Source organism: Pocillopora damicornis, chromosome 2, assembly GCF_964200805.1.
Source record: "Pocillopora damicornis chromosome 2, jaPocDami1.2, whole genome shotgun sequence".
In the NCBI taxonomy this organism is placed as follows: Eukaryota; Metazoa; Cnidaria; class Anthozoa; order Scleractinia; family Pocilloporidae; genus Pocillopora; species Pocillopora damicornis.
Genome location: NC_142671.1, coordinates 14,831,910 through 14,857,346, shown reverse-complemented (window position 1 = coordinate 14,857,346; position 25,437 = coordinate 14,831,910). Strand labels below are relative to the sequence as shown.

General features: G+C 35.3%; 1 protein-coding gene and 1 long non-coding RNA gene across 11 annotated transcripts; one reads left to right on the top strand and one right to left on the bottom strand.

The window, feature by feature from the left end:
- Positions 1-1,997: 1,997 nt before the first annotated feature.
- On the bottom strand, positions 1,998-14,111 carry LOC113672984 (uncharacterized). 9 transcript variants are annotated; one of them, XM_089196509.1, is made up of 8 exons: positions 13,998-14,111; positions 12,280-12,411; positions 12,018-12,100; positions 11,103-11,290; positions 10,815-10,865; positions 9,474-9,690; positions 7,424-7,513; positions 1,998-4,726 (listed from the first exon to the last, which is right to left on the bottom strand). In XM_089196509.1, exons 4-8 carry the CDS (start codon positions 11,127-11,129, stop codon positions 4,722-4,724), a joined length of 390 nt encoding a protein of 129 aa, XP_089052635.1. In that variant the 5' UTR covers positions 11,130-11,290; positions 12,018-12,100; positions 12,280-12,411; positions 13,998-14,111; the 3' UTR covers positions 1,998-4,721. The 9 variants fall into 9 exon arrangements, with proteins under 9 accessions (XP_089052635.1, XP_089052638.1, XP_089052636.1 ...); XM_089196512.1 differs by having other exon boundaries at positions 11,103-11,286; XM_089196510.1 differs by lacking the exon at positions 12,018-12,100 and adding an exon at positions 13,468-13,531 and having other exon boundaries at positions 13,998-14,109.
- A 72-nt stretch (positions 14,112-14,183) lies between these two features.
- On the top strand, positions 14,184-19,433 carry LOC149050012 (uncharacterized). 2 transcript variants are annotated; one of them, XR_016183678.1, is made up of 3 exons: positions 14,359-14,502; positions 16,016-18,618; positions 19,095-19,433. It is a non-coding gene; the product is annotated as an uncharacterized LOC149050012 (long non-coding RNA). The 2 variants fall into 2 exon arrangements; XR_016183677.1 differs by having other exon boundaries at positions 14,184-14,502; positions 16,016-19,433.
- The last annotated feature ends 6,004 nt before the right edge of the window (positions 19,434-25,437 follow it).

The window sequence follows — 25,437 nt, the reverse complement described above, 5'->3', positions numbered from 1 at the left end:
AAAATTCAGCTTGAGATGTCGACAAGTTCCCCGCAGCTCAGTGGGTAGAGCATCTGACTGCACCATGTTGCGGTCCATGGTCAGGGTTCAAACCCTGGCGCGGGAAATCTTGTCATTTTTGTTCCTTTTTTGGTTTTCTCATCATATTTTTCTCCTTGCTGTATACTGATACAAATATCATTTGTAATCGATTAGATTTTATGCATTTTCTCAAGAAGTAAAATAGTGGTAATGCATTTGTAGGCAAATTTCTAAGAACAAATAAAAGAAGACAGTAACTTCTGGAAAGAAACAGCAAATCTAAGTGGAAAAAGTTTCTTATCACTAACTGAGTTAATTGAAAACCATTGCAAAGGGGGTTATTTTCGTTCTATGGAATAGCGCCCATGTTTCTAGGCTTAAACTTACAGTGCGTAGAACACCTAAAACATGAGTTTAGGATTGAGCCTCAGATGTCGACAAGTTCCCCGCAGCTCAGTGTGTAGAGCATCTAACTAAACCATGTTGCGGTCCGTGGTCAGGGTTCAAATATTTTTCTCTTTTCTGATAATACGTCCTTGATGTCCTCATATACTGAGTCACATATCATTTACCATCGAATAGATTGTATGCTTTTGCTCAAGATGCGGAAGTGATGTGATGGGTAGAAAAAAATTATTTATTCATGGGAGGTTCCCAATGGGGTGATGGCTTTTACAGCTAACGGTTAAAATCTTGGCCAATTTAAGGCTGACGGCTCAATTTTTGGCTGTTTTACGGCTATGGGTTACACTGCACCATCGAGACTCTTTATAATTAACAATTATTTCGCCATAGTTTCTTTTAATATTCTAGAATACTCTATGCAGTGTAATTAATAATGCTTTTTTATCCACCTACTTCTCACATGCAAATTTATCTCACACAAAGCCCCCTATCCCTCTGCACCAGAGCAGTGACGCATGAGTCAATCATTGGTGCAGGTGCTGATCCATATTCATTAGGAATTGTAGAATTTTCAGCAGACCACGCTGTCCTTGGAAGAGTGTAGACCTACTTTCCGAAGTACTGGAAATAAAGTTGCACACTGGAAAGAAGACGGCTTTGGGCCATTACAGAAGAGTAACAGAAGCACTAAGTAATTACTAGCAATGCAAAGTGAGTATTTCTTCGTGAAAATATTGTTCCAATTTCCTTCAGAGCACTAAATTTGTCGTATCTCGTTAAAACGACTAAATAAGAGTCGATTGCTCGGTCTAAGCGGGTCTTCAATTCGAAGTCGGACTGAATTAGCGTGTTGGTTTCGAGAAAAGCAGAAAGTATGACTGTAAAATATTTCCAGAGAAATTCATGGCCATCTTTTGGTGAATCAATGAAATAAAGATTTCAAGGAGGTCATTTTAAAGTTGAAGATGGCCACGTGGATATGTGACAACTCTTCTATAAATACGTCAGTGGCGTTCGCTTCATTCAACATAATATTTCTGAAGTCTTAGTGTTTTTCCCTTCCTCTATAACTGTGGTCTGGTGCGAAGAAATTGTGGCCTTTAAATTTTAAGGGTCCCAAGATTAAGCGTCTTTGTTCTGAGACAGTTAGCATTCCCTGATCATAATCATTATTAATATTTTCAGGAGAAGCAAAGTTGTTGGAAGGATGGACGGACAAAGATTCTGGTCAAAAGGATACACCGGAATGACTGAGTTGTTAGTGGATACTGGAAAGATAAGAATTTTGAAATTATTGAGTAACAGTAGCAAAAATGGTGGCTCTTTATATGCACTATTATCCTAGGAATTCCCTTTTCTTTCTCCGCGAGTCTTGTAATGCAGGAATAAACCAGGTTACCGGTGAGTGAATAGCTTTCAAAGCCACCATTTTTGGAATAGCTTGTTATGATGCAGATTGTTATGCAAACTTTGAGAAATAGCATGATTTATTAGTACTGCAAGCTGTAATTTTGCGAAATTTATAACAATTGGAAATTGATTTGAAACCAGGCCACAGAAAGCATCAACTGAAATCGTTAATTTCCAAGGTTTAATCGCTCCTGACATTGTTTGCTTAACACTTTGAATCTCAGTTATACCCCAGTTGATGTCGCATAAGGTGATACTTGTTGAGGTGGCACTCTAACCAAAGAAGACCCGAGACAAAGACCAAATGAAATTCAAAGTTTTTGAAGATTTAAATTCATTTCAACTGTTTTTAAATCTCATTTCGGAAAAGACAAAACAAACAAACCATACCATTAAATGGTTCGTTGCTTGATGTTCAACTAATATAGCACTACTTTCATCGACTGACTTTGAAAAGATCGTCAACAAACAAAGAAAAGAGACTGCTCTCGACAGGTGACAACGATTACCAGCACCTCACAAACGACTTAAAAGCCAAACAAGAACTGACTAACCTTGCCAGCTGATCAACTGCCGAACGCCAATTTAGTCTGACATCCACTCAACATACTGCAAAACAGACTAATCAGTAATATTCGACTTCTAAACAACTCTACACTTGACTCGACTTGGCTATTTCCGCTTAGACCAATAAACTACCTTCAACAACATTCCTTTTGGGGTGCAGGGTCAGGCAGACGATTACCCTACAAAATGCCACCATAAAAAAACGTTTTCCGAAAAACATATTGATCTAATTGGAAATTAATTTGTGGTAAGATCTGAATAAAATGGATTTTTTTTAAAACTTGATGAAAAAGGTAGCATTTGTTTGTTACTCGTGAAGGAAAAATTCTTATAGAGTGCCATCTTAAAAATATGTCCACTACTTTGTGTAATCAACTGAGGTTGGTCTCAATGTAGTTACGTTTAAAACTAAAATGCCTGGTCAAGAGCTTTTTTCTAGAAACTAGTTAAATTGAAATATTCTGTTATATAAACCAGCATACATGAAGATTGATGACGAGATGTAGGTTTCAATATTTCGCATAAAATTCATTCGTTAGAATTGCTGTAGATCTTTTTTCTAGAATCAGACCAAATCGAAATTTATTGTTATTTATTCCAGTATAAATTGACGAAGAAATGCAGGGTTTTATACTCTTTTTTTTGCTCTAATGATGAAGAATAATATGGAACTGTAGAGCGTATGAATGCGGACATTCTAATAAATATATTGATATTTGTGTAGAAAGCTTGTATTATATCACACAGAAGTGCGGAACAAAATTTCATTGCAGTTATGTCCAATTTAAACGTTCAACTTTGTGTCCGCGTGTTGAAAAGCTAGTACCTTTTGTAATTCGAATATCGCGATGGTCACTTTTTGCTGGTTTATAAACGTTGTTTCTTTAAGACAAACTTTTAGGTAACCCACTAAACCTTTCAAATTAAGTTGCACTCTAGAAAAGAAATCACTTTTTGCTCTTCAGACCAGGCATTTGGTTTTAAAATACTCCTTATTTTAAGTGGAAGGAAGATCTTGTGGGTAGTCACTCGGTGTAACACAGGAATGCAGAAAAAAAACAATCATTTGTAGTTTCATCTTACAATTAAGTTTATAATCGCAATAAAACAAAAACATTGGAAAGATTTGCTGTAACCGTACCAAACGTAGAGCTTAATCGTTATTTGTCTCAGCTCTTGTGGCTAAAATTAAATTACCTGAGTTTGCTCCAACACTAGAAACTATTTCATTTCTCAAAATACTTCGCGAAATTTGTTTAAGAGAAACAATTCAAAGAGTTTGCTCCAAACTTGAAAACTATTTTTATTTCTCGCATTGTCGCTTCCAACTTGTATCCTGTGCTACATTCGTCGCCCCTAGAGATCTTCTTCTCATCGTCAAGGCAAGTTACAGGCACAAGAAAATATGACTAGCTCTTAAATGAAATATTTAGTTCTTCTGATTGGGCCCTAAATAGCTTTTTCGTTTACATCTTTCACACATCTCGTACAGAGAATTGAAGTTTAAAAAAAGTCCAGGGAAGACATAGTTGAGTCAGAATTTCTTTTGAGAGAAACGCACACTGTTTAGATTGTTTTTTACCAAGAGTGTAAAAATTGGCGTTTATTTCAATTTTTTAGTACGACATGTTGTTTAAAATATTTTTTGGCGGGAAATTTTATGGAAAACCTCGTTAACATTTTTGCCGAAAATGTTGCCAGGGGAAACTTTGTGCAAATTGGTCCAAATTTTCCCGCCAAAAGTCTTAGTGTATATATACGAAAAAAGTTTCTTGACACCCTTTTAATTGAAATACTTAATTAGAGAGAATTTGAAAACAAATAAATGCTTTACTGAATGTGACTTATTGAGCGAAAGACAAACACTTTATTTCTGGCTTGTTTACTAACAGCAGACAATAAAAATACAACAAAGGAATAAAGATAAAGTTTATTAGAACTTTGGAAAAAAAATTGGCGCATGCGTATTTTGGGCGCCGTATTTTTTCTAAGTTTTTTGGCGGGAAAAATTCGCCACATTTGATTAGATGTAAATTTTAAAAAAAATTGGCGCATGCGTAGTTTAAGCACCCGTATTTTTATAAGTTTTTTGGCGGGAAAGTCAAATTTTTTTAAACAGCCCATGCCATGGATATTAAGCCGACAAAAAAAAATTCGAAGTCCAATAAAATCGCGTGATAACATTTGCTTACGTCTGGGTTCAAGTTGTCGATTTTAGTGAATGTCTCTTGGTTCTGATTCGCCGTATTCTTGATGGAATTGCTCTAAATATGCTTTATACCTCTGAATAAAACTTGTCTTACACGTTCGTGTTTCAGTCAATCTGAAATAGAATAAAAGCAACAATAAATTAACAAATGATCAAGTCGTAATGATTGAGTGCGGATTGCTATTACAAACCCCAACCTTAAAATTATTTGGCGATGTGAAATAAGAATAAGTCAGTATTTAAATCCTAAAGTATCGAGTCGCTCTATAAAGGAACATGAACACAACCTGGATTTATCGATAAATTGAACATGGCAGCCGATGAATGTTCTCGTAAATTTAATTCCTGCCTTCTTCCTACTTGCGTTGAGGTTTTAAGTGCTTTACCTTTGAGTGAACAGATCATAATTTTGCATTCAAGCAACAACAAGCAATAAATCTAGACGTTCGTTAGAAATTCCTCTAAGATCAACATGCCGGAATGTAAATAATGATCAGAGTATGTAGGATGTTTCAACTACAATTTAATTATTTTGTTTCCTATCGTTTGCTTCGTCTGCAGAAATCTTTCGAGCAACGAACAACCGCGTTTTTTTTTCCATATTTTAGATTGAAATAATAATCATAAACGTCAAAGAATCCTACAAGTTTCGTAAGCTTCTCGTCGCACCTTATTAATGTAAATCGCTGTACTTAAAAGTTGTGCATAACATTTCAATGACAATAACAATGAAACTTAATTTTGGTAAAAATCTTGCTTGGAACGCGATATTATATGGACAGAGTTAAAGGTTTCTGTGCTATGGTAATAACCACTGAACCGAATTGTACTTAACAATTTGTTTTGAACGTTAACCATATTAATTCGATATTTCCGGCTTTCATTCGACCAGTAAATAAAATATCGTGTACGGTCCAACTTGGTAAACCTCACCATCCCTAAAAAGTTATGATGAGAAAGCGAGACGGCGGAATTGTAAACAAGTATCTGTCACATAATATTTAACAAACAATTTGCCTTAATTGCATTGATTTTTTTAACCCATTTCAGGTCAAGTGATAATAGTCTTAAAGAGTTGTTTCTTTAAAGTCTCCTCTTACTCTTGTACGCATAATTTAAATAAGCTTAAGAGGGGATTCCCTTGAGACCTGAAAAGGATAAACAAACTGCAGGAGCTAAAGAGGTCTATTGATTTCAGTGACTAAACAAATATGATTTTGGAATAAAATCCACTTCGGGAACGCTATAAATTATATAAACTCCGCGGACTTAAATTGAGTACCTGCCAAGACTACGACGCTTTTACAATGTAACACAAGATAATAGTTTGAAAAGCAAGGAATAATTTTTAATCTAAGATTGAAAATGAATTCCTCAACCAAATCGCGCATAAAGATCGAATCATCAATTTATTGTAGTCAACCGGCATTATTTTGGTTTTAACCACCAAATCAATATTAAAATCGTCTGATGATATGTTAGAATAGTTTGAAAATTGTCAATGTTTGGGCAAACGTTTGAATTTGGTGTTTGCTTCATGAGCTAAGACATTTAACGATTAAGCTCCGAGATTTTCAATTGGATTATGCAGACAATTTTGCATCACTTGATGAAAAACTAATAAAGAAATTCGAGAAAATAGTAACTATTTTTAGAGCATGCTATGTGAAATTGATTCTTCAGCCTCAAGAGATGAGATATTATAAGTTCGCCTTCAATTTGTTTTTTTAAATTCAGTAAATCTATATCAGTTAACGATAAATTTAGGAGCTATTTGCGAAAAAGTCTCTACTTCTGGAGTATGCTATTCAAATTTGACCTTTTCTAGCTTGAATGTTCTGTTTACCATTAAGTTCATGTGGTAATACTCTATAGCTAGATAACTGTTTCTTTCAAATTTCCTCTTATTCACGTACGTTTGTACGGATAATTTATAAGAGACAAAGCGTGAAATCTCTTGAGATCTGAAAGGGGTTTAAAAAAACATACGAGCTAAAGAGGTCTATCGGACTTCAGGGGTTTAATAGTCCATTTTACAGTTATGTGCTTGGTTGCCAAGCCTTTGAACAGGAATGAGGCTAAGGGTGACCTTGTTATGATACAGACCTTACTGCTTTTCAAATGCAAATTACTTTGTTATCATGCTAACTAGATAGTGGTCTCTATCACAACACGGTCACCTTCAGCCTCACTCCAAATCAAAGGCTTGGCAACCAAGTACATAACTGTAAAATGGCCTATTGAATGAAGTAGAAAAAAATCACAATTTTGTCCAAAAAAAATATTAGACTATCAAACTTATCAGAGGTTTAGAAAGAGAATTGGAGGGAAAAAAAAGAAAAAGAGAAATAGCAATTTTCAGAGCATTAAAAGATCAGACTCCCAAGATTCTTATTGAAATACCTATCCAAGGTGTAATTTTGAAAAGAAATCATACGAACTTCAAACTTTTCAGCAATCGTAAAACAACCCTAGACAAATGTTTAACACTTATCGACTTTGAAACATACTGAGTTTGGTTTGAACTCCAAGAGCTTAACAAGAGAAACAACAAGATATATTGACCATCAAACTAACAGTGCTCTGAACGACTGATAATCTCCTTGATCAAAGAGAGATTCACAGGGAATAAAACAACAAAGAACACAATCATTTTTTTGTATGGACTTTTCCTACATTTTTGAGTATGAGTGGTTTTAAATTTCAGACATTCGATAATTCCAGGTTGAAGCGTTCACCACAAACCAGTACACCGGACTTGACAAGTGCAGATGTCGAGTTCGTATAAATACAAACAAGTAAATAACTCACGTTTTTGAAAATTGTTTTGTTTTCCTTTCTTCCCTTGAATTCCTTGATTTAGTGGGAACCTCATCCTATTCCTGACACTGATCTGATGTCCTGAGAAATAAGAAAGGTCTATATTGTAAAAAGGTGCATACTTATATTATAGTTAGCACAACTTTCATTGCGAATATATTCGAAGAGGATCATCGTCGGGATCGAAAGACTCAATCAGAGCCATAACATTTCCGATTGACAATTTCAATGTCCCTAATCGAACGAAAGCAACAGGAAATTTCATTTCTCGACGCTGACAGTTTTCCTCGAGCTTCGCTTTTCTAAAAAAGTTTGCATCTCGGAACAGTTTAAAATTTAAGTTTATATCAAGGTTACTTCCCACCTTTGCGGGTGTCTTTCAGGAAAAAAATTTGTACGCACGCTAGTTTCACTAAAATCCTAGCAAACTATATATCAGAAGAAAGCTTACTAAATGTAGATTACGGTAAAAATATAATTTAAGCAATTTTTTTTTTTTTAACGGAAGTGTCAGGAGCCGGTAAGGCGTGAAACGACCAAAGATTCTTCTATTGAATTTATCGGGTATTGGATGTTGCAGCACGAGAAAAATAGCTGCACAGTCTCATTCACAAGGCATCAATCATAAAAAGTATGTCAGGCTTTTTCGATATTTTGATTGGTTCTGCAGATATCGGCATCTAAAGTTGGAGTAGCTAAAAATATGCGAGTCGTGTTGCGTAAATGGACGCCACAGAACAAATATTTCAATTGTCAAAATTTCCCGACAGATTTTCGTTTGTCATTATTACTAAGATGTTTTGGCGAAATTTGACGAAAATCGGTCAAATCTATATACCCTCTAAATTCGCTCAAAGTGGTTGTATTCCTCCCAAAATCAAATGCGAGATTTTAGCTCATAAAGGTTCGCAAACAACTCGCGCCACGTCAGGAGATTATCTCGCCTCCTGAAACCGCAAACCAATAGGACGATAGGACCTCCTGGCGTCAATGACAACGGATCAAGATTTCCCGGGAAAAGTAACCCATTTCAAACACTTTTTTTTTTTTATCTCGATCGCTCAGTGGAGCGTTGAGGAGGACGTTACAATAACGAGCAAAGTTGCCAAAGGCAAAGGAAAAACCCGCGGCAAAAATGGAAAACCCGCAAAATGAGCTGAGGAGCAAGACAACAAATCGACATACAGCTTTAAAATTACGATTCGAGGCAATTGTTGATGTTTTTGTATCAAGGCTGGTACTTGCATAAAGAAAAAGTAACCTCGTTTTCAACATCATGTACGTCAAATTTTGGATTGACAACGACTTCTTTGTTCGAAATCTGGAAGCCAGCGTAAAAGCTCCGCTAGCACAAGTCGCTTTCACAAAGGATTTTTTTTTCTTTACCTGACAGAGTGGTACCCTTTCTTTCTTCTTTGCGTCTGGTTTTTTCTCCGAGGACTTTCTTACGCTTTTGATTTTTCCACGAGCAAAGGTTTTCCATAAACAAAGAGCTTCCACGCGTGAATTTTGTAAAGTGCGCGATGAAAACAAAATATAGAAATAACATGAAAGTCGAGCCCCGGGCGGTTGCCGCGAAAATTCCCCCAAGGGACTCGCCCAGGTCAGAGATTATGACACCTTCCTGATATCTTACCTTTTATTTGAAAATACGTTGTTCTAAATAACTCGGGTGCTTTTAAAGATTTCAGATATTTTTTTAATGATAATTAGGTTAGGTTTAATGTTTGCATTCAGTTTTTTCAAATAAAAGAAAAATCGATTTTTTTCGGCCTCTGAGGGTGGAAAGTAACCTTAATCATACAAAAGGACGATAAAAATAAGTAATGCATTATTCGCTGCTGCCCTAAAAGTCACGTGATTCATCAAGAACTGTCATGGCAGCTTCTACGGAAGATTTGTCTAATACTGAACAGTGTGTAATATGCTCCTCAGTCCCTTTTTGCATTCAACACTTAGAATAAATTTTTTAATAGAGCAACAACAAGAAACGCGAAACCTATATTTCTATCCGAAATGTGTATATACGTAGGCTGTTTACCTTGAAAACGTTGTGACAAAAAGCCATCCATTCCGCCCATTTTCGTCGTCGAATTCAAACCACTTACTTCGGCAACCTCGAAGAAACACTCTCCCACCTTGGCAGAACAGACAAAATCCAAGGTATCTGGATTGAAATTAAGTATTCCCCGGCCCCTGAGAAGTTGGAAAAGATGCTGACATTTCTTAGATCTCGTCGATTCTTTCCACGTGCAAGTCTGATCTCAAATATGAATATTTATGTTTCAAAGTTATTTGTAATTCAAATCAGTTTTCCGACCACAAATGATCGGAGAGTTCTTCGTTAACTTTCGTTTAATTTTAAAAAGATTCCAATACGGTGACTAGCTGTAGGCTGATTTTAAACTCAATCATTTACAACTTTCTCCCCTGAATTTCCCGTTATGTCCATCTGCCTTTTCGTTTCCCTTAGCACTTCGAATCAGGGGTATTATATAGTGCTTTAATCTGCAACCATGTCGAAGAACAGAACACTAAGCTTTTTTTTTTGCATCGGATGAAGACACGTATATTTCAGATTGATGATTTATAAGTGCTGTAGGTTGATCCCAAAAACAATTATGATAATTTAGGAGATTACGAAACAAAATTTGACAAAACTCGGGGATTTGAATTTAAATTTGCCATTAGAAATGGGTTATTAACGTAAAATATACGAACTTGGCACTTGTTTTAGAAAGCGCTGAAGGTACTAATCGATAGAAAAACCCTTTTGATGTATCTACATACGTTACTAAACCTTTAATAATGGGATTACATCGTTAATAAGATACATAAATAAATTGCGCGTGTCTGATTGGCCGGAAAGGAATGCATTTTTCATGTAACACGAGTAATAATAATAATTGGAAATACCGCGCGCGCGGTGCCAAAATGTCGTTCTTCTTGACTTTCATCAAATAACAGACTAATTTCAGACGACTCAACTGCGCTGACTTCAATTATCACAATTACATTAAGCTTATGACTGACATGCTAATCAAAATCTGTGCTTAAAGCATGCTTAAAGTCTAGCAGACATACCACAAATATGCAGTCATTTAACTCACAGTCAATGAATGGCAAATGAGTGAGATATTGAGATGGTTAAAAAAATTTCCAGTTGTATCTGGGTAATGTTTTAAACACTTATAAAAACTACCATGAATCATCTTTCTCTTGGTGAATGGCAAATAAAATTTAATTGTATCATATCAGTTCAGTCATCCAGAGCTAAAAGAAGGAGTATGTCGTAAAGAACTTTAATTACAACATATGTAGAAACTGCATTGATGTGGTTGCGACGTTATTGTCAAATTGACAAAAACAGTAAACTACATACCATAGCCAGCCACTTAATGTATGGCTCCCTCTTGTTCACCATGTTTATCTGCTATCAATTAAATCAAAGTAATCAATCTCACTGAACATTTTGAAGAAAAGAAACATTTTGAAGAAAAAAAACATTTTGAAGAAAAGAAACATTTTGAAGAAAAGAAACATTTTGAAGAAAACAAACATTTGGAAGAAAACAAACATTTGGAAGAAAACAAACATTTGAAAGAAAACAAACATTTGGAAGAAAACAAACATTTGGAAGAAAACAAGGATCAATAGGTTTGGCACTTACCTGGTAATTGTAAAGTTTGCATGACATCCAGGAGTTATACTACGCAGAACTTTGGTCAAGTGACCCAGAGAGTGCGTGTACATTTGCATGATCAAGTTTGCTGTGTGACATTGTGTTGCTTCCATTTGGGCCTCAGTGGACATTTAGAAATATCCCAGTACTTGGTAAATTTCTACATGAACAGCTATCTAGTCAAAATCAATTGACAAGTAAATACTCAGTATTTCAATTTTAATCAGGAACAGTATATCAGAAATGTATTTCAATAAGATAAGATTCTTGAAAAAATAATTTTGTTTTCTCTTTCTTACAAGCTCTTCACCCCTTCAGGGGTTATACGTGGAAGTTTATGGTACCTTATGGTACAATTTCAAATTTAAGCTTGTAGGGCAGGACAATTTATCTTTGGGTAACTTGAGAGGGTCTGTCAGAATTTTCAGTTATTTGTATCACAAAGATTGTTCATTGTACAATTTTTTAAAGAAATAAATTTTAGAGAAAGATGTTTTTTGTCTTTTCATGAGTGTGGGACAAACTCAAAACTTACCATCTCTCCTATTCTATTTACAAATATGACACTATTATGACACTATCAACATTGCTGATCCTGACAGTATATGCTGCAGGACATGTCATATGAACTTCGTAATAGACCTCACTCACTGTAGCGTATCTGTGGCTCAGTAGTACAGCATCAGAGTGCAGAATCCAAAGGCCTGAGGTTTGATTCCTCATGGGGACTCAGAATTTTTGTTTGTACCACACTTGTGAAAAGATGAAAAACATCTTTCTCTATTTCTTTACTGAGCTTAAAACTCATCATTTAGCTCTTGCTCTATTTACAAATATATTTTATTTGTTTGTTTCCCGCCAAAGGTACAATAGTTATAGTATATTACATTAATTTTTACCAACTTCCTGTTTTCTAATGCATTTCTTTGACAAGGAATGATAACAATCCAGTCTAATCAAAACACATATGTTGGCCAATACTGTGTCTGAGGAGATGATTTCAAGAAAACAAAAACACACAAAATAGCATTTTATGAAAAGTTTTTTTTGCAATCCAGTGTTAATCACTGAAGAAGTTCTTTGAATGCCAGAAAGCATATTTAACAACAGGTACTTAAATTAAATCTTATTTAATTATCAGTTCGCAAAATATTACCAAACTCACCATAGATCCATGATCAGGATTTGGCTGAAAACAGCTGCCTCACAGATTATCAACAGTAAGCAAAATGTGGTTTGGCTGAATTTAAGGTTTTACAACTCCATTTACCAAGCTGTTCTATTCAAAACTTGGAACCTAAAATGAGCAATAATAACAATCACACCTGACTTTGGGTTCTTTTCAGTCTGATTGTCTTTTTCCATCACAAATAGGAAAAAGGAAAGCTCAGGGCCAAGGGAATTCATAGTGCACCCTTAGAACTCTAGAGAGTATAAGTTATGTTTCAATAGAAAAGTAGAAAAGTGAGTGCAAGTCAGGTTGGGGTTTGCTCATCTAACTAGATTATGTACTGTACATATTTCTGAAAACATACTTTTTTCAGCAAAGTTGTAAGGTTAAACTTGTTTGAACCCAATCATTTAAACAATCTGTAAAATTTTGTGATGTGAAGGATGTATTTTACAAATATTGTTTCAAGACTAATTCCTAAGTATTAACTGTGTTTTTACTTTGAGCACCAGAGGGTACCCATTGGAATATGACATTCCTTTGATGAAGGGCTAACACTCCAAATTTCAACTTTGAAACTCTTTACGGTGGCCATGCAATTTCCATTATCAACTAAGTGGATAATACTAAATTACCCTGTGATATCAAGACAGATTTTTGCTTGTGTGAACACTTTTCTGTGGAATTATGTTGAATCCTTATATTTCTGAGTCATTCAGCATCTTAACCAATATTGGAGCACTATTAGTATATTTTATCTGATCAGATAAAATTCCAGTATGCTACTTAAAAGTGGTCCTATTAAAGTCTCAAAAAACTTAACAACAGACTAATTAACAATTATTTGCTGAAGGCAAAGTGAATATCAACGTTCACTGAGCCTGAGGAAAATAATTATATCAGTATAATTGCTCAGGTGCTTTCAAATTGTGTTGGAAATTCTGGAAAGAAAGCTCCAGGCACATTTGTTACAATTGCATGAATTACCAATAACAAGATAAGCAATCAGTTTTAACAGGTTTACTTAATTCAGTCAGCAAATACTTCATACTTTTCTTTTGATAAGTGTTCTGACAATCTTTTAACATTTTTTGTGCTCTTAACAATTGAATTTTCTTCTATCATCTTTCTAACTTCCACAGAAACAAAACACAAGAACTGTTATGCTCCTACTATAATCACCTCGCTCACAGAGATTATATCGAGATATGATGCAGTCCTCGACCGATCAGAGCAGATCAATCACCTGAGAAATCAAACTAATTACACATTGTTTTTATAGAGATCTATAGTGACTTTATCAGCCATTAAACTACACGCATATTTCCCAATTATTGAAATAGACTTTAACTGGGTGTAGAAGAAATGCACAGTTAACGTAAACCACTGGAGAACAAAACGAGACAAAAGGAAAGGTCAACAAATATGACACTAGTTAAATGAAGCGGTGTTCAATGATGACGTTCTTAGCTAAGCTGACTTCTCCACCTTAAAGGAAGTGTTTCAACCACCAATTATTACCTAGGAAATGCAAGTCATAAGTTACTCTTCTATAAAAAAAGGACAATTAATCCGAGAAAATATCATCCAAAGAGCAAACCGGTGGATGAAATATGTCAGTGACAAAATTGAAAAGCAACAGAAAAAAAACAAAACTTCTAAACGAATAGGAATTCCACATCAGCAACAATTTTTCTCAATTCTATACTCACATATACGTAAACTGTCAGCTATTTTGGCGCTTCAGACTGCATTTTCTTTAATTAATTAGAACCAGGGGTGATCAGATGTAGCGTTGCAGTTGTGTCTTCCGTTGTAGTTATGTCCTCACACCTAATAACCAATAGAATGCGGTTTTATTTCTTCCAATCAAAGTGCGTTGTGAACGTGTCTTTTGCGTGTCACTTCCCAACTAGGGGAGGGATGCAATGCAAAATTGTGAGACTATCGTTAAGTTTTCCGCGCTCGAAGTTTGAGAATTTCATGGGCTATTCTTGTTTCATGGGCTTATCCTTGATGCCTTTTGGGACACTTCGGATTGTTGAAAGATTAATATTCTTGTTGCGTTTTTAAGCGCGAAGTATCAGTGAAATTTTCTTCGATACGTTGGAAAGGTTAGGAAGACGAGAATTTGACATTGCCTCGTAGCTTCCCTTATTGGTTTGGAGTGCGCTGGTGATCGAAGTTGTGCTTTTTTGTCGGAACTACTAAAGGAAGGTAAGGTTTCGGTTGCATTTTATGCTAGTATTTTGTTAAATTCAAATATTACAACCATTCTTCTAAGATCACGTTCAAGTTTTGGGCTTAATACTGTAGATTTCATGTGACAGCATGGCGAAGCGTGCGAGTAACTACTAACTTGGATTCATTGAATCCTTCAGTGTCGAGGGCTGATTTTTTTATTTTGCGTGGGACATGTAAAACTAGATGTTACATAATTGAAAAACAGGGCAGATCTCGGTGTTTCAATGCCCAAAAATGTGTGATTTTCTCCATCTCATTGTGCCTACAATGATGGCTATTATGGATACAGTGGAAGACATGTATTCATTGTAAATGTATGGGACTACGCAAAAATTCAACCTCTGGTATGGTTGATGTCAAATATCACATATCCTGGGAGGTTTACTCACAAACTGCTAACTCGTATGATGAAGATCTGGTCTCTTTCATAAAGGATAGGGTGCTGTCTCCCAGTGCTCTCCAACAAATAACAGTTGGGTTACAATATATTATTATATACTCAACAAAATATCGCGTTTCTGATTGGTCAATGATGAATGCATAAATAGGTTATAGAGTGCAATAGAGGTTATAGAGTGCAATACGGAGAAGTTGCCATGGAAACACCGGGGAAGCGCCAAATTTGAACACCAAATTATAAACAAAAATGGCTGACAGCCGGTTTGCTTTGTCAAACCAAAACATCGTTGAGCAACTTAAAGAAAATGCGAAAAACAAAAACACGTTGAAAGCTACACAGACCTGGTTAAATGTCTGGCAAACATGGGCGACTCGACGAAAAGTAAACCCAAAAATGGAAGAATACGAGCACGAACAACTCGATAAAATGTTGGAGTAATTTTGTCGAGAATTTAATAAATAAAAAATCGTATGAACCTGCTCGTGCATTTCGTGATTTATGGTCACTCGTGATGTTTTGAAAGTTCTCAAATTGCACTCGCCTACGGCTCGTGCAATTTTGAGAACTTTCAAAACATCACTCGTGCCCATAAATCACGAAATGCACTCGCGTTCATACGATTTCCTATACTTAGATCATTCTCTTTGCTCACCCAGAAGGGACAGAATTGCAGCAAAATTACTCTTCACTTAATAATTAGTGCTTTGCTATTTAAATCAGTGGCTGACATATGCCACTTTCTTTATTTTGATCAATTTAGAGTAAAGTCCCCTGTACCAAATTATAAGGAATATGATAATAATATGTATGTTATATGTTACCACATTATCCATACTTTTTCAGCTATGTGTCACAAACATTAAAATGAAATAAACACTAATTCATGCAGAAATGAATACTTAATTCAATACAGACTATTGCCAACTATTAGCAATTATTGCTCCTACATGTGTTAGCAAGAACTTGGTCTTGTTGGCATTCATTGTGAGCATTTGGCGATCTGTATATTAGTGGAGAAACTCTCTGCAACTATCTTTGCTAAGAAAATACCAATCCTTTCACCCTTACTAAATATCATTCATACAGGCATGGATGAGAACCAGCGGCAAAGCAAAGAAAACAAAAGTGCTGATGAGGTGGTAAGCTCTATTCTAAACATTTTCTTGGCGAATTATGCACTAGTTATAAAAAGGTATATGTTGTGCTTAATTTTTGTCCTTGGTATAAACATCATTTTCCTTTGGTTTTGTTAATGATATGAATGAAAAATGCATTTTGTGTAAAAGAAAGATAAAATTTAGCTCCTAGCCTAAGTTATGATGAGATGATGTGTCACTATCAATTTGGCCTCTATTAAAAGTAAAAGAATTAAACTAAGGATAAAACTAAACCACAGCATACCTATACTAAACCCTCAGCCTGTTTGTGTCAATATTACTATTTTTTCTGGTGTTCACCCAATAGATTCAATCCACTCACAGACAAATATGGCACCTGTGCATTTTACTATTACTCTTAGGCTAAGGCACTCGTAGAAAGCAATATTTCACAAAACAACAACATTATGTATGCAAGGTTTAAATTTTTCAGACCTTTACTGCTTGTTTTTATGAGTGGTTCCAGTATTTTCTTGCACAAAGAGTTCTGGTTGAATGTACCAGTCACCATGTTTTTTGGTTTGGTGGTTTACAGTAATTGTTGTATGAAGTAACCTTCACCGATATTAATTTTGTGAACTTGTCACTGACAAAGAGCTAGTTCATGATTAGACATTGATCGTTTCATTAATTGCCATGCTCTACATTTATCATTGAAGTACTGATTAACTCCTTTGCCATCAGTAATTGCATTAAAGATACTGTGTTAGAAATCACAGCACTGTACCCCAAAATCTAATGTCGTCCTCAGCACAATCTCATTTTTTGAGCAAGGCAAAAGTAAATATCAAACAAGACCACACAGACATCATCACAGAGACAACATTGCTATGTATAATGTTTATATAGTTAGTTACATAAAAGGTACTCTATTCATTAATTCAGTGTCAATACTCACCCTCGCAGCAGCTATAATTTTTAGCCAACTTGGGAAATAGTGGCCTAAAATGGACCCTTTTGGACATCTGAACTTTTAAATTTCCTGGGGAAGGTTCCCCAGACTTTGCCATCCAAGTGGGAATAAATGGCTGTCACACTGTCATTTTGGTCCCTCCCAGCTGCTCAAACGTTGTCCCTCCTTTCCACAATCTTACCAAAGCCCCCATATGTGTAGTATTATAAAAACATTGAAGTGAAGTGTGCTATCTCAGCAAGAGGTGATAATCATGCACACTTTTAAGTGAGTCATCATAGCAGATGTTTGGTGAGGTATTGCATTCTGTGCTCAAAATCTAGTTCATGTAGACCTGGGAAAAAAGAATGGGGTGTAGCAGCCATTCATGTCGTTTAATTGCTCTAAGCTCTAATTCGATACTACTGTTCATTTGGCTATCTTTCTTGCCAATACTGTTTCGTTATTTGGGTTATAAAGTATTGAAAGTAATTTGCAACTCTCCATATTTGTTATTTGTAATTGACATGCTTTGCACAGGTGTTGTGGGGTTAGTGGAGAAGTTAACTGTATTTCAAAAATTAAATCTCTTTAAATTGCAGTGAAAGCTATTACTTTTATAGTTATAAAAGTATCAAAGGTAACTTCTCTGAGAACCTTCTCCAGTGTCTGTGATATAGAAGTGTCCACTAAATATAGGTTCATTTATTAAGAAATGTGGGAAGAATAGTATGCAACTGAAAATACAAGTAAGGACTGGAAAAGAATATTTATTCCTTGCTAGTAATCTCAGAACAGCTGTGTGGAGCTGGAAATTAACAGTGCTGGAATACAACAGTAAATCCTGCTGATAAACTGAGAACAGCTGTGTGGGGCTGGAAATTAATAGTGCTGGAATACAATAGTTAACTCCTGCTGAGAAACTGAGAATAGCTGAGAGGGGCTGGAAAATAACAGTGCTGGAATACAACAGTTATCCACTACTGAAATTCAGAAACAGGAAACTTTTAAATACTTTTGTGCAACAATATACTGAGCATGTAGTAATATCTTCCATTGCCTCAATTCCAGTTACTTGTAGAAAGGTCATCTCTGAACCATTAAATAGGATCTGTTTTACCCGTTATGGAAGAAAAAATCTTAACCCTTTAACCCCTAAAAGTGACCAGCATCTAATTTCTCCTTACAATATCTCCCCTGAATCAAACATTGAGTTCATGAGAATAAAGGAAATGACCAACAATTTATAAATCTCATGATTTTTATAAAAACTCTCTTTGTCAGGGCTTCAGGAAATGTATAGAGAACAGTATGGAGAATATGCATACTGATGTTAGGGTGTAAAGGGTTAATCAATAAATGTATGTTTAAGGTAGCAATCTTCTATAACTATTACTTATTCACAAATACTATATTTTATTTAGCAGATTGTAGCTTCAATGGATGCCAGAAATATTTTTATGAAAAACTGGCAGATGCAGTTTTGTATTGTACTCCAGGATATACATCTTTCCCAAAAGATGGTATTTCTTCAGAGAAGAATGAAAACTTAAATGCTTTCTTTAATCAGTATAAAAGACGATTTTTTGAACGACGTAGCCTGAAAAGACCAGTCTACACACTAAAACTTGACCAAGAAGGTAAGATTGTCCGTGAAGAAGTGTTGTGTTTAATCATATCTATCTCGCTCAAATATCTAGAGGAAACACTTTGGTTGAAGGAGACAAATCTTACAGTTTTAATTTGATAGCTATGGCAACATCAAAATCTTGTGAAAGATAGGAGGAGAAAGCATTGTAGGAACGGTGAAAATTCTGGTACAGGTATTTCATGAAGACGAATAATAAATGTATACACGACTGTTGGTGTGTCTGGTGCCAAAAGATTCCCTTTTGTCTAACCCTGACCCAAAAGGTTTTATCGTTTGAGTCTAAGGTGAGGCCAGATGATGCTCACCTGAGGCAGGACTTTTAATTGGGACTCTGTGTTTTTTCCGGCTCTACTTAGAGAGGTTAAAGTTACAGGACATTTTTCTGGAAAACTTCCCTTCCATCTTATTTGGACTGCAACAACATTGTGCTTGTCTGTAATTTTCTCATTTATATTTTTATTCCAGTTCGGTGTCACAAGTGTCGAGGGTTTGGCCACGTACGTGCCGAATGCCCAACGAGACGCGGCCCGGTTGTGCCCCACCAAGATCAAGATCAAGGAAAAGAAGTGATAGTTAATAATTATCATTTTCACGCCTCTCTTGACAATGTAAGATTTCACTAATAAGTTTAGTCAGTTATCTTACATTGCCAAGAGGTTTATTTTATACTTTAATACTAATATTCAATTAATTAAAAACGTACACGTGATTTATCAGTATTATAAATTTAATGTATATTGTTTCTTTTTTTATTTTTACGTGATCGAAAGACATTAAATATTTGGAAGAGAAACTTAAAACTTGTCCTTTGCTTACATAGATTTTTCTTTTGTTACGCCCTACTAAGTGACTCTTGATGTCATGTCAAGTTCTCCATTGGTTCCACAAGTAAACAGACACCATGCACTAAACCCTTTAATTATTCTGTTACGGTGAATAGTACCCGTGGGCCTCTTCGTAGATGTTCACTTTGCTTATAACGCAAAGATAAATCAATAGTTTGCCGTCAATGTATGCACATGCATCTGTGTATACAGAGACTTCTGGGGAAATTTCTCATTGCCTGAAAACATTTTTAACGCTAAACTGACTTAAATTCCAAGGGTGTGAGGAATATGCAGACCCTTTTCAACAATCAGAACATCACAGTGGTAAAACATAACACCAAAACTTGCAGACTGATAAACTGATATTTTATAGGGAAGGCTGCATTCTCTTTTCCAGCAAAATAATCTCCTCAGACTCGGTGATATTTGTCGAATAATCCCCAGGCTTTGTGCAGGAGATTCTACAGTGTACCGGCTAAAATTATTGACCTCACCCGAGGGTAAGCTTTCATTGAATGTGGAAATTCTCAAAAAATGAAACAAATTCTGACAATTTATCCAGCGAGTAGAATATATCTTAACATACCAAATCCAATCTTCACCCCAATTTTCCATTTTCTCAATCAACTTTAGAAACACGTGGTTAATTGTGACAATTCATCCTACAAGTAGATAATATCACAACTTTTCTATATCCAATCTTTACCCCGATTTGTTCAATTAACTTTAGAAAAACGGGGTAAATCGCGACAATTCGAGTGGTTAATATCATAACTTGCAATATTCAATCTTTACCCCTGATTTTCCATTTGTTCAATGAATTCTAGAAAAACGGGATAAGTTCTGACAATTCATCACGCAAGTGGAATATAACCTTAGTTGTCATTTCAAATCTTTACCCCAATTTTCTTTGTTTTAATGAATTAGTTCTAGAAAAACAGGGTAAACTCTGAGAGTTCATAAAACCCTTAGCTCCCATATGCCATCCTTCACTCCGAGTTTCCAATTTTGCCATATCAAATCTTTACCCTTATTTTCCATTTTTTTTTTCGTTTATTAGAGACAAATAAGGTTAAATCTTACAATTAATCCCACATGTAGGATACATCATAGCTTTTCATAGTCAATCTTCACCCCGATTTTCCGTTTCTTGAGTAAATTCTGGAAAAATGGGGTAAAATCTGAGTATTCATCCTTTAAGTGGAATACATCCTAACATGTCACATTCAATCTTTGTCCCGGTTTTTTGCTTTTTTCCCAAGAATTCTGTACACAATGGGGTAAAAAAGGACAATTCATCCTACAAGTGAAACATATCCCAACTTGTTATGTGTAATCTTTACCCGATTTTCCGTTATTTTCAGAGAATTCTAAAAAAACAATTCATCTCATAAAAGAATGTATTCTAACGTGCCGAATTAATTTTTCAATGAATTCTGAAAACGGGCTAAATTGTGTCCATTCATCTTTAAACTGAAATAAATTATAACTCGGGACATCCCTAATTTTCCATTTTTTATTTCTAATTAATTCCAGAAAAAGGGGGTTAATTCTGAGAATTCGTCCCGTAAGTGGAATACATTTTAAATTTCCATATCCAATCTTCAACCCGGTCTTCTATTTTTATTTCAATGAATTCCAGAAAAACGGGGTAAGTTATAAGAATTTATAGCGTAAGTGGAGTATATCCTAAGTTGTCGTATCTTATCTTGACCCCGATTTTCCTTTTTTAATGAATTAATTCAAGAAAAAGAAGGTAAACTCTGAGAATCCATGCTACAACTTCCCAAATGCCATCTTTGCTCCGATTTTCCATTTTTTTTGGTGAATTCTAGAGAACAAGGGTAAATTGTTAGAGTTCATCCCGCAAGTGGAATGCAACCTGTACGTTGTCTTGTCAAATCTTCCCTGATTTTCCTTTTTTTTTAATGAATTAATTATACAAAAACGGGGTAAACTCTGAATTTATGCTAATAGCGGATAATTCCCGTAGTTCCCTTATGCCATCTTTACTCTGGTTTTGCAATTTTTTTTTCAAGGAATTATAGAAAAACGGGGTGAATTCTAGTAACTCATCCTCCAAGTGGAATATATTCTATTAACCTGCCACATCTAATCTACTTTACCCCGATTTTCCATATTTTTTTGGATGAATTATAGAAAAACGGGGCACATTCTGAAAATGCTTCCACCAATTGGAATTTATCATGTTTATCCTACTGACTTGCCATATCCTATCTTTACCCGATTTTCCATTTTTTTTTCAGTAAATTCTAGAAAAACGGGGTACATTCTGAGAATTCACGCTACAACTGGATAATACCCTAAGTTCCCATATCCCATCTTTACCCCTATTTTCCATGACTTTTTTCAGCGGTGAAATTCTACGATTAGCGCTAATCGTTACCCCCCCAAAATAAAGCGATACGCAATAACTTAATTGTAATTAGGAGTTTTTTATAACACCCGCTTTCAGTTATTATTAACGTCCATAGAAATTCAAAACTTAGGCACAACAACATGCTATAAAATATATTCTTCCTCTTTAATTGTAGTTATTCCCCAATGAAGTCTCAATTAGAGACGAAACGCGTCCGAAATAAACGAGAAGCTTACAACTACAAAAAGTGTTTCTTTGTGCGGCTCGCTAGTCTTAGTTAAAAATGAAAGATAGAAAAAATTACAAATTTTAAAAGAAGTTTATGTTCTTAGTGAATTCTAGAAAAGCGGGGTAAATTCTGAGAATTCTTCCTTCAAGTGGAATTGATCCTAGGGTGCCAAATCCAATCTTTAACCCGATTTTCCATTTTTTTTTCAATGAATTCCAGAAAAACGGTATGAATTTTAAGAATTCGTCCCCCAAGTGGCTAATACCCTCAGTTCCCATATGCCATATTCACCCCGATTTTCCATTTGATCGGTGAATTTTAGAAAAACGAGGTAAATTCTGAGCATTCATACTACAAGTGGATAATAGCTGAAGTACCCATACGCTATCTTTACCCCGATTTGTGATTCATTCCAGGACTTCTACTTTTTCTCGACTTTGAAAAGGCCTTCGACACGGTAGAATGGTCTTTTCTTCCAAAAACTTTACAGTGTTACAATTTTTGGCAATCTGCTATCAACTGGAAGCTCTTTTACCATAACACAGAAAGCTGCATTCTTAACAACGGTTGGTCTAGCAACTTCTTCAAACTTGAAAGGGGGGTAAGGCAAGGCTGCCCTCTCTCTCCGTATCTCTTTATTCTCTGTGTAGAAATACTAGCCGAAACAATACGGCAAAATAAAAACATTAAGGGCATAAAAATAAACGAACAAGAAGTAAAAATCAGTCAATACGCGGATGATACTACCCTTATTTTAGATCGATCGCCCGCCTCTCTAACAACCTCCTTACAAATATTAGACTTTTTCAGCGAGATTTCTGGTCTCCGATTAAATAGCAAGAAAACTGAAGCTTTGTGGATCGGTGCGAATATTCGAAACGAAACACATCTCAGACCCGACAAAGATTTTAAATTGGTAAAAGATAAGGTTAAGGCTCTAGGCGTATGGCTCTCCACCAACCCCAAAACCACTATAGAAGCTAATTACAACGAAAAACTAACCAAAATCAGAAACAGCTTAAGCTGCTGGGAACTGCGCCGTTTAACCTTATTAGGAAAAATTACAGTTTTAGAAAGCCTTATTGCCTCTCAACTGGTTTACATCCTGTCCCCTCTGCCGTCCAACCACAGCGCTCTAACAGAAATAAATAATATGTTCTTCAATTTTGTATGGGATGGCAAGGGAGACAAGGTAAAGCACAACATAATGATCAACGACTACGAGAACGGAGGGTTAAGGATGATTGATATCAAAAATTTTCAACAAAGCTCTTAAATCAAGTTGGGTAAAAAAATATCTAGATCCGGAAAATCAAGGAAAATGGAAACTTTTGTTTGACTATGAATTACAAAATCTAGGTGGTGTCGAATTTTTTCGTACCAACCTTAATAAACAAGATCTGTTAAAAACTATAAAAACTGCAGAGGCCTTTACTTCAGACATACTCCACATCTGGTCAGAAATCTCACTTGAAACTAATTTCTCCTCCATTGATCAGCTAAAGGCGCAAAGTCTATGGCATAACTCTCTTATACGTGTCGGTAACAAACCTGTATACTATCGTTCATGGTCTGTAAAGGGAGTTAAAACAGTGGGCCATTTGATGAATGATGCGAATAGTTTCCTATCTTTCTCTGATTTTAAAGAGCTTTACGACATTAAAACAAACTTCCTTACTTTTCAAGGCATCTTATCAGCTGTTAAGGCCTTACAAAAAAGCAATGAAGCTAACTTCAACAGCTGTAATACTGCATACGAAACTACCTTCGACACCTTCCTAAAGACGACAAAACCAAAAAGACTAACATAGAAAATTCTGACGAGCAACAGAATGCATGCTCGAAACACCAGATAATGTCGACTGGAAGGCAGTTTACAGAATTCCTTTTCTGTGCACAAAAATCACAAAATTGATTGTTTTTCAATTTAAGCTACTGCACAGAAGACTAGCCACCAACACTTTTCTTACCAAGGTAAACCTTAGGGACAATGAGCAGTGCACTTTTTGTAAAAGTGAGAAAGAGGCTCTCATCCACCTATTTTGGACTTGTGATATATCCAACCGTTTCTGGCAAGGTCTTAAACAATGGATAATTAACCTTGGAGAACCTTTCGCAGAAATTTTTAATCTATCGCCATTTATAGTACTAGGGCTTAAGCCACACAAAAACAAGAAACTAAACTTCCTTTTTGTGGTCACTAGATATTTTGTATGGATATGCAGAATGCGCAACATCTCTCCGGAAATAAAAACTTCCCCCTCTTCTTCTCACATTATAATGCATAAATCATTATTGTAAGAAAAACCATGCTTAAAACAAGCACAACACGCATTAACTTAGTGTTTTCTTTAATTCTGTTTACATATAATTTGATGTTTGTATCCTTTTTTCCTGCACTTTTTTGTTTTCTTTTAAACTACCTTCTTTTCTATAAATTGTGAGTAGTGCACTCTGGCTGTAAACGCTTTTTTGTTTTGTTTTTTTCTTTTCTTTTCTTTTAATATATAGTTATTTGTTTAGTCGCTCTTCAACCAGTATTGTTTTAAATATTGTATTGCACTGTAACGTACGTATTTGTAAAAAACAAAAAACGTAAGTAATGTAGCTATAGATGTAACTGTACTGTAAGTTATTTTCTGTAGCCGTGATATAAGTAATATAGCTGTAATTAAAGTAATATAGTTGTTTTTGTATTAAAAAATAAATTAAAAAATTTATAAAAAATAAATAAAAATATTGTGACAGTCAGATTTTAAAAAAAAATATTTACCCCGATTTTCCATTTTTTTCAACAAATTCTAGAAAAACAGGGTAAAATCTAAGAATGCATCATCCAAATTGAATAGATCCCAAGTTGCCATATTCAATCTTCAACCCGATTCTCCATTTTTTTTCAATGAATTCTAGAGAAACGGGATTAATTCTGCGAATTCATCGGCAAGTGGCTAACACGTTAAGTTCCCATAAGCCATCTTTACCCCGATTTACCATTTGATCAGTGAATTCGAGAAAAACGGGGTAAATTCTGAGCATTTATGTTACAAGTGAATAATACCCGAAGTTCCCATATGCTATCTTTACCCCGAATTTCCTTTTTTTTTTTCAGTGAATTTGGCAAAAAACGAGGTAAAATCTGAGAATTCATCCTCCAAATAAAAAGGATCCCAGGTTACCATATCCAATCTTTAACCCGATTTTCCATTTTTTTTCAACGAATTCTAGAAAAACGGGATAAATTCTACGACTCATCCGCAAGTGGCCAACACGCTAAGTTCCCATATACCATCTTTACTCAGATTTTCCATTTGATCAGCGAATTCTAGAAAAACGGGGTAAATTCTGTGAAATTCATTCTTTAGGTGGAATATA

What these genes read in the sequence shown, in the direction of transcription:
- LOC113672984 (XM_089196509.1), bottom strand. Translation starts at nt 11,129, where the DNA reads ATGTCATGCAAACTTTACAATTACCAG. An exon ending in ACATTAAGTGGCTGGCTATG is followed by an intron (nt 9,691 to 10,814) that starts GTATGTAGTTTA and finishes ATTTGAGATCAG; the next exon opens with ACTTGCACGTGGAAAGAATC. An exon ending in TTTGTCACAACGTTTTCAAG is followed by an intron (nt 7,514 to 9,473) that starts GTAAACAGCCTA and finishes CTTATTTCTCAG; the next exon opens with GACATCAGATCAGTGTCAGG.